Source organism: Diadema antillarum, unplaced genomic scaffold (assembly GCF_040938485.1).
Source record: "Diadema antillarum isolate AM-2024a unplaced genomic scaffold, OU_Dant_1.0 seq00001698_RagTag, whole genome shotgun sequence".
NCBI classification, from domain to species: Eukaryota; Metazoa; Echinodermata; class Echinoidea; order Diadematoida; family Diadematidae; genus Diadema; species Diadema antillarum.
In genome coordinates, this window is record NW_027272389.1 from 302,520 (window position 1) to 316,474 (window position 13,955).

Below are 13,955 nucleotides of genomic sequence, written 5' to 3' on the forward strand. Positions count from 1 at the left end.
AATAGTTTCCGCAAGGCAATTGGGCACATTTCACAATATTATTTCTATTGAAAATACATATATATATATATATATATATATATATATAAATAAATATATATTTCAAATGTATATTTTTATATATTTTTTATAGAAATAATATTCTTCTTTGCGATAAACTGACAAATATTGAAACCGAAAAACCATCAGAAATAAGAATCAAATTCAGTTTAGCAAGTACAATAAAAAAAATCAGGCTACTTGCAGCGCATAGGCGCAAACACACAATCAAGAAATAAGTTTCAAAATTTCATACACATTATACACATATTAAGCAACACACACTGCACACACACACATAATTAACACACATGGGTCATTCTTATATATATATATACTAGTATACAATATTGCTGACAGTGCAAAGAGAACAGCAACGTAGGCCACAATTATAAGAGCAGTACGCATATGCACTTTTTCATTAATCTTAATTTACTCCAAAATTTAAAGAAAAGTCTTTAGTTTTCCATGTCTTTTAGTAGGTATAAGGGCCTACATCAATAACCAAGAAGTACGCCAATAGAATAATGTTCAACAATTTTACCACGTATTGTCACTTCTTGGATTTTTTTCCCCTATAAGAACATCAAATTAAGAACTTTATTGGGTTCTGTGAAATTATGTGTATTCAAATGTCTTACTACAATCCCATTCTTTTTTGTCGGGATGAAATAGAAATGCAAATAAATGGAAAACTATGAAACACCTCTGTTGTTGACAAAGATGGAAACTTCGCCACATGCAGAACAAAACAGACTTCCATGCACATGAAATATATCAGGGTTATTTGATGATTTCATTTGTTTTTTCTGCTTTGACCGTCATCACAAACATTTATATGAAATGTAATATTTGTCTTCAAGCAGCTCTCTCACAATCAGCAATCAACATATTACATATTGTGAATGATAATGGTATATTCATAAGAAGCTGTTACATCAATATAATAAGTAAACGCCAAAGAGAACGACCCAATGAGTCTTTCCTTTCTTTTTGAGTAGTTTCAATATTTTGTTCATTTTGTTTTCAATCTCTTCTGTACGAGTGAGGGATAGCAGTGACTGTTGTGCTTGTTGGAGCTGGGAAACATTAACCAGGACTCACTGCATTCATGAGGACAAAGGTGTAATACTGTTTTTTATTACACTAATACTTGTTAGAATTTTTGCCCCTTGTCATAATTTCACTTCAGTAAAGATTCGTATACTTATTATGCAGTTTACTTTTTATGGAAATTTGTCCTCCTATCACACGTGAAGAGGTACATTGGATGTATACGGTATCAGAGACTCCAACTCTCCCGTTTTCGACGGGAGATCTCCCGCCGAAGACCCATTTTTGCAACTTGATCTCCAGTTCTCCCGTTTGAGATTTTATTTCTCCCGCCATGGCTCTTTGTCTCCCGTTGGAATGGATTTCTTACTTATCTCTATCGTGTGTTGAAAAAAATAAGCCTTAGATAGCACAAAAGAGCATCTAGAACTCTAGGAACTTCGTGCTTCGCACACATCAAGTTGGAGTCTCCCGTTTGCTAGGGGTTTCAGGCGGGAGAATCTCCAGATCAGAAGGTGCTTTGGGTTGGAGTCTCTGCGGTATACCGTTTGCTAGCTTCAGTGAGTGCTGATCAAGTATATCTCTAGGACACAACCATTGGTAAATAAAGCACTACGATAGGAGGGGATTGCTCAGAATCATGTGTATGCGATACGGTTACAATATTTTCAAAAATAAACCCATGATGTCATCGGTCTCAATCGATTAAACCTCAACTTCTGGTGGGGTATTCTGCAGTTAATCCCTATCATCAGCCATAGAAGAGCTGCATTAATGATAACAATTAAAGAACACCGACTCCAATAATATCATTAACAGTTACAGAGTGAAATTTTTTGTTTGCTTCATCGCTATGAGTTATCAAACTTTGATTAGGAGTATTGATGATTAATTGTTGATCGATCACTTATCCACATCGATCGGAAGTCGATCAGGCAAAAGAGAATTTGTCAACAAAAAGATCTAAAGAGGAGACCTTCGTGCAACGAGCCAGTCTGAAGTCTGAAAGAAACCTCAATTTTCGTAGTCTTTTCGTGTTTCGCTCCATTAAAGCAAAATGAACAGATTATTCGGAAAGGGGAAACCCAAGGAGCCCCCTCCAAGTCTTCAGGACTGCATCTCTAATGTAAGTTCACCGTAAATAAATTACAGCTCAACTTGCCTGCTGCGTTGGAATTGGGCACTCACAAACTGCAAATTAAATGTGGACCCACGTACTGTAAATCACGTAAGCTATTGCTTGGGTGTGTTTCCTTTGCTAGTGCTGCCTGCTTCATGCTTGGAGCTTGGCCACCCTAGAATTCTAGATATCTATATATTACTGATTATTAGTATACGTTGACCAATGCAGCTGAGCCTGAGGAAAGAGAGGGAGAGAGAGAGAGAGAGGGAGAGAGAGAGAGAGAGGGAGAGAGAGAGGGAGGCAATTGGGCGCTAGGCGAATGTAGTAAGCAAATAATCAACGTTGGTGAAGGTGATGGGACAAACTATCACTTCCGAGGCGATCTGGATGTACCCTCATCATGTAGCTATCTTTCCGAAGTGCAGCTGAGGAAAGATAGCGTACACATTCAGATCGCCGAGGAAGTGATAGTTTGTCTCATTGCCTGAAACTAAAAGTTGATTATGTCTAGATATTTGCTTTAGTCTATATTCCACATCTAGGGTCCTAGAAATTCCCATTTTATTCCACATCTGAAACCGTTTTAGCTGTCTTTAGGTATCCTTAGGAGGGCTTAGGCTACGTGTGCGCGTAGATGACAAAACAATGAATTTGCTGCGTGCACCGTGCGGCACTGAAATGAAAGTGCATTGCACTCACTGTGTACTATCAAGTGACCTAGTTAAATGATAGTCCACAGTGCAACGCACTTTTATTTCACGCGTACTCATCTCACGTTAAGACTGTATGGACTGCCAGAGATCAGCAAAACAAACAGCTGTCTTTATAGATGGCAAAACAATGGATTTGCTGCGCGCACCGCGCGACACTGAAGGGAAAGTGCGTTGCACTGTGTACTATCAAGTGACCTAGTTCTTCTCAGGTGATGTGATGGGCAAAACTACGATTTATCACGTGATCAGCTCTTGACCATGGCTATATAGCAAGATTTTTAGTATGTGGAATATAAAAGTAAATTAGACACCTCCAGAATCACCTTCAGACCAACGGGCAACGGTCTAACCAGTGCTAACGTGGTTATTGGTAGATCTGCGTCTAAAATATAATGCTTATGAGTTATGTTATGAATGATGCGAATAATCATTGATGAAGTAGTAGAAGTCTAGTACTGTAGTAGTAGTACTATGATGTCATTATTATGATCCAACTTGTTCAATCTCCATAGATAATGAAATGATTGCAGTAAATACTACTATTAGATATAACCGCACCAGCGACCCCCACCCGTACCGAGTCGGGGTCGCATTGCAGCCCTATGCAGGGGCGGATCCAGGAATTCTGTAAGGGGGGGGGGGGGGGGGGGGCGTAACTAATATTTCTGGTGCCACTTCCAGGTTTCATTTTCATTTTTTTTTTCTTTTTCTTTCTTTTGTTTTTAACGAAAAATGAAGGGGGGGGGTGTGCGCCGGTTGCGCCCCCCTCGCCCTCTGGATCCGCCACTGCTATGGCTATGGCTATTGATGTACCACCTGATATGGCTTAGTATTTTGGTGACCAGAGACCAAAATACAGGGTTTTACATGGAAATTCATAGCCATACTGTTAGATAGGATACTTACAATCAGAGGCGCAGAAATTGATTTTCAATACGATTTGTTTTAAGAGCCCAGTGAAAGATTTTATCCGAGGTTTTAGTCCTTCCACACTTCGTATCGTAGTACAACTTCCACAGCGCATGCGCCTACAGCCTTGCTGTTGGTCGGGTATGGATAAAACGTAGCACATATTATAATACACAATGTATGTGTGTGGAAGAAAAAAAACAGGACGGCTAGCTGAGAACTGAAATGAATATTCATTCGCGCATGCGCAGATCATTTTATTTACGTGATATGTTCAAAATGGCGATTTGCATCTCGCGGAGATGGTCTCAAAGATGACGATAAATCTCGTTTTCGGAGGTAATGGTGAGGGATACATAGTTGCCTATAATATTCAACTATATGGTATTACAACATGTGGCTTTTCGTTGCAAATCCAAGTGTTGTTTTGAACGATGAGTTGTTTACTGCATTGCAAGCATCGCAGTGCACTTGATTACTTCACTAAATTGCATACAAGTCGTTGGGGCGCTGTTACTGGTTACAGCGCCCCACGCCGGGGTTATATTAGATATTGCTGAGTGCATGTAAAAATAATGATTTATAAATAGACAGTCTCCCACTCCCACTGAGTCCCAGTTGTTAAAATTGTTGATTGTAATCGCCCACTACTCTGCGTATGATGAGTATTTGCATATGTATGTCTGTCATACGTGCAAGTTCTGCTGAAATTAGCCAAGAAGCATGATGAATTGTCTGGGTATGCTGGCTGCTGTAATACTCCTATCGTGAGCTGTTGGAATCAGTTGGCTATTTTCCAACCAGTTGGTTGTTATACTGTAAAACGAAGAATTTTCGCGTGCACTTTAATTTCGCAAATTTCGCGAGCACCAAGATTCGCGAAATTAAAATGCACGTGAAAGTCCTTGTTAACACTATATGCACTGAACGCCAGTGGCACTTCGCGAAAATTTTATGCCACGAAAAAGGCTTTCGGCTCCAATTTGTGAAAAATTCATGCCGCGAATATATCATGTTTTACAGTATAACTTATTATAAGTTTGTTTGTTGTCTCTCGTTTCTTATCCTCTCTTTCTTGTCATGCTGACTGAAGAACAAAGGAGAGCACAAACAAATAAAAATCCACTGCACTTATTACTGGATATACTGTACTAAGGCATACGTCCCACAGCATGCAGCACTCAGCTCAGTACACAATGGAAGATATTTTAATGTTTACATATATTCTCCATGTCCCTCCATGCCTGCAATAGCATGTACCAAAGGGATATTCTTTCCTTTTCTTTTTGTATTCTATACATGTATCCCTGTGTGACAGTGCCTCTTGCTCTGTGCATTTCTTAGGTTGACAGCAGAGCAGGTTCTATAGAGAAGAAGATCTCTATGCTAGATGCTGAACTCAAGAAATACAAAGATCAGATGAAAAGGATGAGAGATGGACCAGCAAAGGTTAGTAATATTGCTCCATAGATCATCTTCCCTTCCGACTAAAAGGAGAAATAGAAACCATCCTTTTTTCTTTTTTTTTTTTGGATTACAGTGCACTCCCGTTATAACGAACACGGTTATAACGAAATTTTGTTATAACGAAGTAAAACTTCTGGTCCCAAAATTATCACCATTAAAGTCTATGGTACAAAATTCGCTTATAACGAACATGGTTATAGCGAAATGTTCGATATAACGAAGTCTTTTTCGAGCGCCACTGACAAAGAAAAACAAAAGAATTGTGCTCCGTTATAACGAAATGCGAATTGCTTTCGAAATACGTCGCAGAACAAGCATTTATAGCGTCTCTGCATGGGCGAACGCTTCACATCACTGTGTGTTCGCTCCGTGTGTCACACACAGTTTCAGAGGGGAACTTGCGTTTAATATTGTCATACAATAATCCCATCCCATTTCACATATCTTTCCAGTGTATGATGAGTATTCAGCAAACAGAATGCGTGGTTTCCTTGTTTTCGTTATTATCTTTGTTCAGTTATAACGAAAGAAAACTGCCGGTCCCGAGCATTTCGTTATAACGGGAGTGCACTGTACTTTCCATCATTCATCTTCACATCAAAATATGAGCAGAGAGGAGTGTTTCAAACACAAGCCATGGTACCAGGTATTACTTGTGAACTGTTGATATGAGGCACTCTTACATTCGCAAGATGGTCATGCTACTATGAAGCATGTATTACTAGGCACAGTAGTGTTTGATGACCTATTTTGTTCTCTATATTTGCAGTCAAACACTCACAACTTACTATCATTACACTTTTGTCAGAATTCTCCATGACTCAATGCTGTAAGCCACTGATTTATAGAGAATTTGATGTGCATGTACTTAGAAAGACAAGACTTGTGCATTGAAAAAAAAAAAGGCTTCTGAATGTAGTACTGTGTATGATGTTTTTATGAGTAGTTCATTTTGCAAATATTGGTGGAAATATTTTGCAAAATTCATGAAGATGAATCCACTGCAAAATACATATATATTGCACATACAGTAAATTGAGTGCTCTGATAGCATGATATCAATTCATCAATGTATATATATCATTTCTCTTGTTTAATTATACTCCTCTAGAATACGGTCAAACAGAAAGCTCTCAGAGTCCTTAAGCAGAGGAAAATGTGAGTATTGGTAGCATAAAATAAAACAAGAGTGCAGTGACAATTCATGATTGCCAGTGGGCAGTCTTCTAGTCCAACAGGCACTGTAAAAGCAGAAACATTTAGAGCATGAAATTTTTGGGAATTGGAGCAGATGGTCTCTTTTGCGGCATAAAACTTTCGTGAATTGCCACTGGCATCCAATGCTTTGTGTAGGCAAATGCTCTCTTGTGCATTTTACTTTTGCGAATCTTGGCTCCGAGCAAACTTTGTGAAAGTTTCATGAACATGAATATTTCTGGTTTTACAGTATTTTGCAGGCCTGCAGTTAAATAGATCCTTTTATAGTGTATAACATTTTTGTTTTAGTTTAGCTTACCAACATTTACTTCTTCACTCATACAATTATCTGCACACATTTATTCTGGTATGTCTCTACCTCTGTCCACAAATTTTATGCACCTAGTTTTTCTCATCCAGGAATACCTGGCCAAAAACAAGAACACTTTCATACTTTATGTTCCATGTATTATGAATTTAGACAAATTTACAATTGTTTGCAAAGAAACAAAATTAGTGATTTTTCACCTTGGAGATGGTCATCACTGCAGTAGTGTCGTTCATGGGAGCGCTTTGGCATGTCGTTAATTTCAGAGATATCAGATGACTTAAGAAATTCATGAAAGTAAAACCACCATGAAATAATGTGCTGTACAGAGTAGACCATCCAGGACTATCCATCAGTGTTTCTTTTAAAAAGTGCAATTGCTGGTAGAAATCTATACACGTTTGTGCACTTTCCCTCATATATGAATAAACATATTCACACATGAGATAACCATAGATTATGGATCTCCTACTTCCTTGGTAATTTGATTAAAGCATAGTTTTGCATGAATATTGATTATGCCTGTGTGAAAACAATGTAGGTCAGGTCCCACATCAAAGCATGTCAAACTGTATCTGGATATTGTGCAAGTCAATATATATAACACCCCCATTTATACGTGGCATTTTATTGAATAGAACAGTCTCCAAGAGTGCTCCTGAAATGTTGTAGACTTTGTGTGAACAACAGACAATCACACCTAAAGTGCTCCAAACTTATGCCCCTCTTGAGGCTAGGTTCAGAAGCACTCCTGAAGCACTCTAAACTCTATATGAATGATCACCAACGTTTAGAATACTCTTGGTATGTCGTATGTGGTATGTCACTTACATGCTGTGCTTACAGTTTATATGTTCGAATTCCGTACTCTCATGAAGGTTACCATGTCAATTAGGCCCTTCTTGGCCACTTTGTGTTTAGTCTTAGCAGGCGGTGACACTCTGTATGAACAGACTCAAAGGAGCATATGTTGCAAACACTTCCAGAGTGCTCCTGTTCCCAACTTTGTGCTTAAATGAGGTAGGGTCTCTTTTTATGTAATTGAAATGAAGAGCATGCATATGAAATGAGTGCATTTATCCTCCACACTTCTCCCCAGGTATGAATCTCAGTTAGATAACATGAGGCAGCAGTCTTTCAACATGGAGCAAGCCAACTTTGCCACTCAGACTCTGAAGGATACAAAGGCCACTGTTGATGCCATGAAGACGGGGGTCAAGAGCATGAAGAAGGAATTTAAGAAGGTCAACTTGGATGAAATCGAGGTGAGGCCCCCATAGAAAACTACATTGTAGTGACCTTTATTGATATATTTGCTTTTGTATTCTGTTCTGGAATGATTTATTGCTTTACAATGTATCATTTCTACTTACTAATATCATGACTTGTCTCAGGTGTAATTGCCATTGATTGAAGAATATGAATTCCTCTTTGGTATGTACATTATATGATCAAAGGAATTTTTTTTTTTATGCTCAGTCTGTAACTCCTTTTTCATGTCTTTGTCATACCATAATTATTGCCTTTTGCAAATATGTAATTGAATAATGTGGAGACTTATCTCGTTGTTTGAGATGACCTGATTGCAGGTGACATGCCTCTAAGAAAAACAAATAAAAAAAAAAGAGCTTGATAACTTTTGAAAAAGGATTGTGCTTAAACTAGTTGTGGTGGGGACGTGGCTAGTGCATGCAGGCGCTCACAGACTTAGCTCCATTATGGTACCATTGTGGCAACGACACAACAAATCAAAACAAGTAAAAAAAAATGAATGGTACTATTCACCAAGTTTAGGTATTGAAACAGAGATGGCAACTTTGTTTTTCAGGGTTTTTGTTGGGTTTTTTTATTGTCAAAATCACTACAGACGATGGACAATACTGCTTTGTTTGGGGTTTCTTTTCTCCAAATTGTATTACTACACATGTCTATTGCAGGAAAGGTACAAATACAGTGTACTCCCATTATAACAAAGTCCTCGGGACCAGTGGCTTTCTTTCATTACAACAAAATTTCGTTATAAATGAACAGCATAGTGTATAAAGATATATAGATGATGATTTTTGGACCTGAATTTTGATTTTGTTGTTACGAGAATTTCATTATTTATAACCGTGTTCGCTACAACAGCAGTGCACTGTACTTTTTTCCCACCAAAAATATGCCTTTTCAGACCTCAGAATACTGCAGTGCTTTTTCCATGGTGGGCATTCCTGTAGAAAAGCTAGCTTCTGTCCACTACATGTGTGAGGGAGACCATAATGTCTCTTCAATAACTCTCCAATGCACATCTTGCCTTGTGATTGTAGGACCTTCAAGATGAGATGGAGGACATGTTGGAGCAAGCCAATGAAGTCCAGGAAACCCTGTCTAGGAGTTATGCCACACCGGATGTGGATGAAGATGACCTGGAAGCAGGTGTGCATCTTTTTTCCTTTTTTTTTTGGGGGGGGGGGGGGAGTAGAAGGTAATGTTTTTCTTGTTTTTTTTTCTCCCTCTCTCTGTCTCTGTGCCATTGTTGTGTTTGCATTATGTGTCTTCATGTTTTAGTATGATTATGTGTCTGTGTATGTGGCCATTTCTGTCTCTCAGTATGCTGATGTTACATTTGTTTTATTGTTGCATATTTCAGAAGGCAAACTGAGCAGAGAAGCTTAGGGCATTTAAGGGATATTCAGTTTCTTTAATTGTTCTTTAAGTGTTCTCTATTTTTGGTGTGTGTGTGTGTGTGGGTTTATTTAATGTTATTTTGGACTTTCACTCACTTAACAGGGTACGTTTTCTGTAACTTACACCCCCCCCCCCCCCCAAAAAAAAAAAAAGAAAGAAAGAAAAGTAATATGTTGTTGAAAACCAAACGAAAACAAAACAATTATTTGGATGATACATCTTTCTCCCCTTTCTTCCTCTTTAATTCGTCTTTCTTTGTCCAAAAACACAGAGTTGGAGGCCCTAGGAGATGACATGCTGATGGATGATGACAGTTCCTACCTAGATGAAGCAGTCAATGCTCCGGCTGCCCCAGAGACTGTGCCTGGTGCAGAGTCAACACAGGTACGTCAGACCAGGGAGGTGGAAGAGAGGTCTCTCTCCCATTCCCTGGTCAGACTACGGCAACATAGGGAATATCCCAAACCTCCAAGAATGCTAGTTTCTTTTGACTGGACAGCTGTTATACTGTACAACATCCTTATCTTTACAGAAATAAATTATTTGCTGGGTGGCAACAACCTGTGGCATGACACTTGTCTATTTCTTAAGTAATCTGCTAGAGAGTTCTGCAAATAAATGTGTTGATACTCCTTTTTTGATTCACATCCATTTTGGTAAGGGGCACCATCCCTTTAATTGCCATGTAATGCTAAGAATAATATATATATTTTTGTTAATTCTGATTAATTTTTCATGTGAGAGTTTCTTCTTGGTCATGGCGTAGTTTGACATGATGACTTCAGGTGATAGGTACTAATCTGCGGAGATGACCAATTAATACGCTGGAAGACAGGGTACATTAGTCCTGTGACAATATCACATTCAGGGCAAGTTATGAATATACAGTGCACTCCCATTACAACGAACAGTTTTAACGAAATTCTGTTACAACAAAGTAAAAATGCAGGTCCCAAAATTAAGTGTTTTTAATATACCCCTTGTTTGGCTTTCACAAAAGTTTCATAGAGTGAAAGAAAACTGTCGGTCCTGTGGACTCCATTAGAATGAGAGTCATCTGTTCTTTTATACAGGCCATTGCTGTTCATACTAGGGTGTAAAAATTAATTGTTTCTGTCATTAGTTCTGCTAGAGTCATACAGTATTTCTGCCCTACACATGACAAGTTAGTTGCATGTCTTCAATCTGATTACCCTGCCTGTCTTCTCTCTAACAGGATGGCGTTCCAGTGGATGAATTTGGATTACCGCAGATTGCTGCTACATGAGGAAACGGATGTTTCTGGTGTACATTCTCGTTATTATGGAGTAGACCCTGTACCTGTACTTGGTGGCATTGGAACAGTGTTTGACCAGCAGTGTAGAAAAGCTTTTTGAAAGAATTGCTCAACCATGTGTATACATTAGTAATCGCATACATTATACTTCTGACAAACTGCTCTTTATGTTTGTGAGTAAATTTATACAGCTATACCTTCACTAAGATCAAAATTAGTGGTTCTTGTGAAACTGAGCATTTCCCATGCTGTGGATACATTACCATTGCCTATTTTTATTTATTTTTTTCATGAGTATATGAATATGAAATAGATTGTATGCTTCTACTGCAGACTTTTATGAGACACATATCTCTATGTCTGTATTCAGTGTAATCCAATTAATAGCAGTTTTCCATAAAGGTAGCAGCTTAAGTACACCCTGTACTGCTTAATATTTTGTACATTCACAAAACACTTCAGGAAGTTTCAGACTTGTGTGAATGCATCATCACTTTGCACAGCATGCAATGGCTCTCTCTCTTCATACTGTAAAGGATGTAACGCTCCTGCATGTGGCTGGGAGAAGTCCCTTGTTGGAAGGGATTGACAACCTATAATGGCTTTACGACTCACAATTTCTCATTACTTATGCAAACTCACTCTAGCTAAATCAAAGCCAGAACAAAGAGTCTTAATATTGTTAATTGCATGGGATTATATGTAACATAATCAAATGGCAAAGCTGTGTTTCATTCGCAGTCTTGTGGAATCTTGTTATGGAGAGGTAGGATATAACAAAACCCTTTTATAAGACAGTGATTATGCAGGTTGAACTCTTCATATTTCTCTGTTTTCGTGCCCTGATATAGTGAGAAATGCACTGCAACAAAGTGATTGCCATGGTTTATAGGTCCTCAGTTTAACAAGGTTACCCTGTAGTCAATTTTGTGTGGAGTAGACTGACAGCTGTGCACGCGGCTGGAATAATCATGGAAAATATGTACAAAACATGTGGACATCACATCACTTCCCACCTAAGATGTACTATATGATATGATATTGTACTTAATAGGGGAAGAGCAACTTTTAGTTCAATTGGCTGGAATGTATCGTTTAATCCTTGTACTCTGCATTAATCAAGAAATTCCATTGACTGTGAGATATCCCTTTATTCACTATCATTTTGATGCTGCTGGGTGGGAAGATCTTTTATCAAAGATGACCCTGTACCATAATTTCCTGAAATCTAGAATTGTCATGTTTTGGTTTATAGAAGGACGAAAGTCATGCCCACATGAGCATTCCATTCTTAGGTATGATAAATCAGATCTTAGCACCTTATCTCAGCATTTCAGACTCTCTTTTAGTGTTATGTAGGTGTAGATGTGTATGGATATATCCTGTGTTTTCTGGCATTCTTTGTTTGGAAGATATATTATGCCGGACATGGCAGGAACAATACAGGCAAGAATCATGGCATGCTGAGTACGAGATGGGGACAGCAAGTGGTAGCTACCTTTTTTGGTAGGATGAAAAATTGTTTATACACCGCATATGTACATTTGTGTCAATTGCTCTTAAGTTTGCCTTTTTCCAAACTATGGTTAGACATTTGTGCAGAGCTGCAGAAGTTGCATCCTAAAACTAGAAGTGAAAGTGCATTACCAATTGGTATGGTGTCTGACATGCTTGACAATTCTCCAATTTAATTATTGACATGCTATATGTGCTGTGGAGAGCTTTTTAACCCTCAGGCATACAACATATAGTTAACCACCCAGCTCAAAACCCACAAAAAGTAGGCTAAAATGAATTGTTACTTTACTATATAGTTTGAAAGAGTATTCTCTAACCTGAAAAATGATATCGTCACTGGGGCGACAAGACCTCGTATCTACAAAATGACAAATGTTCAGGAGAGCAAAAAAACATGGCAGCCAAAGCACTGTATCAAATGGGAAAGCCTTTCCTTTGACATGACGTGGTGGCTTCATTTTTGGGGTAAGACTGCTGGGATTTGGACAGGACATCACTTAACTGATTATCTGACCCTTTATCTAAAAAATCATTTTCACCAAAATTTCAGATACGAGGTCTTGTCGCCCCAGCAACGATACGTAATTCATTTTTTTTTAAATGACTGGAATAAAAGAAAGTTAGGAGGTGCAGATTTTGTAGAAAATGGCGAAAAGAGAATTTAAAGATAAATTAGGATCACTCAGGCGTTCTGTGCAGAAGTATCAATGAAAATCACAGTGAAAGCAGTCCCTGTCAAATATCTCCGTTTTGGTTCTGTTTTAAGCCACCAAATGTTGACAGTAGGTAGAGAAGAGATTACTCTCCTAGGTAGGACAAACTTGAGAAATTTGAGTCAGTCAACCCAAATGACTAGTTTGATCCATTACAGAGAATCCTAATCTGCAACAATTTGTAGGTTCTGAGCTGGGCGGTCATGTATGTGTTTTGGGTTTTAGATTTGATCATGCACATGCGCAAAACAAAGAGCAAAAACAAAATAGGTACCAAGGCCAAATTTACTGTGAATGTGTGGTTCAAAGAACATGGAGGAGTGATAATCAAGACGTCTTGTCGAAGCAGTTGCAGAGGGTTTATTTTTGTATATCTTTTTTTTTTTTTTCACTGGCAACCAACTCCATTTAGCCTTAGCACTATTCACAGTTATGTTGTCTTGAGATCGCCTTTGATATTGGAAAGACACTATTGCAGCTCAGAATTACCCATGTTGTTGGTGATAGTGATTAATGAAAGTACAATGTATTGTTTCCCATTTTCTTGTGTTGTCATTGAGTTTTTGTGACATGTGACTGACACATTAAGATAATACGATGTAGTGGATTTAGATTGTTGTCTAATTGTTCAGATTACTATCCTAAATTGAATTGCAAAATACATTTGCTACATATTGGGGTTTCTTAACTCATTGAGAACAGGCTGATTTTGCTATAGCACGCATTTCCCATAGACACCTGCCCAACTACATACTTGGGACTAGTCTTCAACAGGTTAAACGAAGATTATTTATGGGTATTTTATTATAAGTATAAGTGGTTTGATATTGTTGTTGTTGTTGTTGTTGTTGGGTGTTTGTTTTTTTTTGGGGGGGGGGGGGGGGGTGGGGTTAGAGGAGGAGGTGAGTGCCGAAAGAAAAGTCAGTCACTGTAGCCTGGCAGATTACAG

The 13,955-nt window shown here is 38.3% G+C and overlaps 1 protein-coding gene across 1 annotated transcript; it reads left to right on the top strand.

The window, feature by feature from the left end:
• Positions 1–2,068: 2,068 nt before the first annotated feature.
• On the top strand, positions 2,069–11,167 carry LOC139711753 (charged multivesicular body protein 5-like). The gene is made up of 7 exons (XM_071623608.1): positions 2,069–2,218; positions 5,182–5,286; positions 6,416–6,462; positions 7,929–8,094; positions 9,139–9,247; positions 9,771–9,883; positions 10,716–11,167. The coding sequence occupies exons 1-7, from the start codon at positions 2,150–2,152 to the stop codon at positions 10,764–10,766; spliced, it is 660 nt and encodes a 219-aa protein (XP_071479709.1). The 5' UTR covers positions 2,069–2,149; the 3' UTR covers positions 10,767–11,167.
• The last annotated feature ends 2,788 nt before the right edge of the window (positions 11,168–13,955 follow it).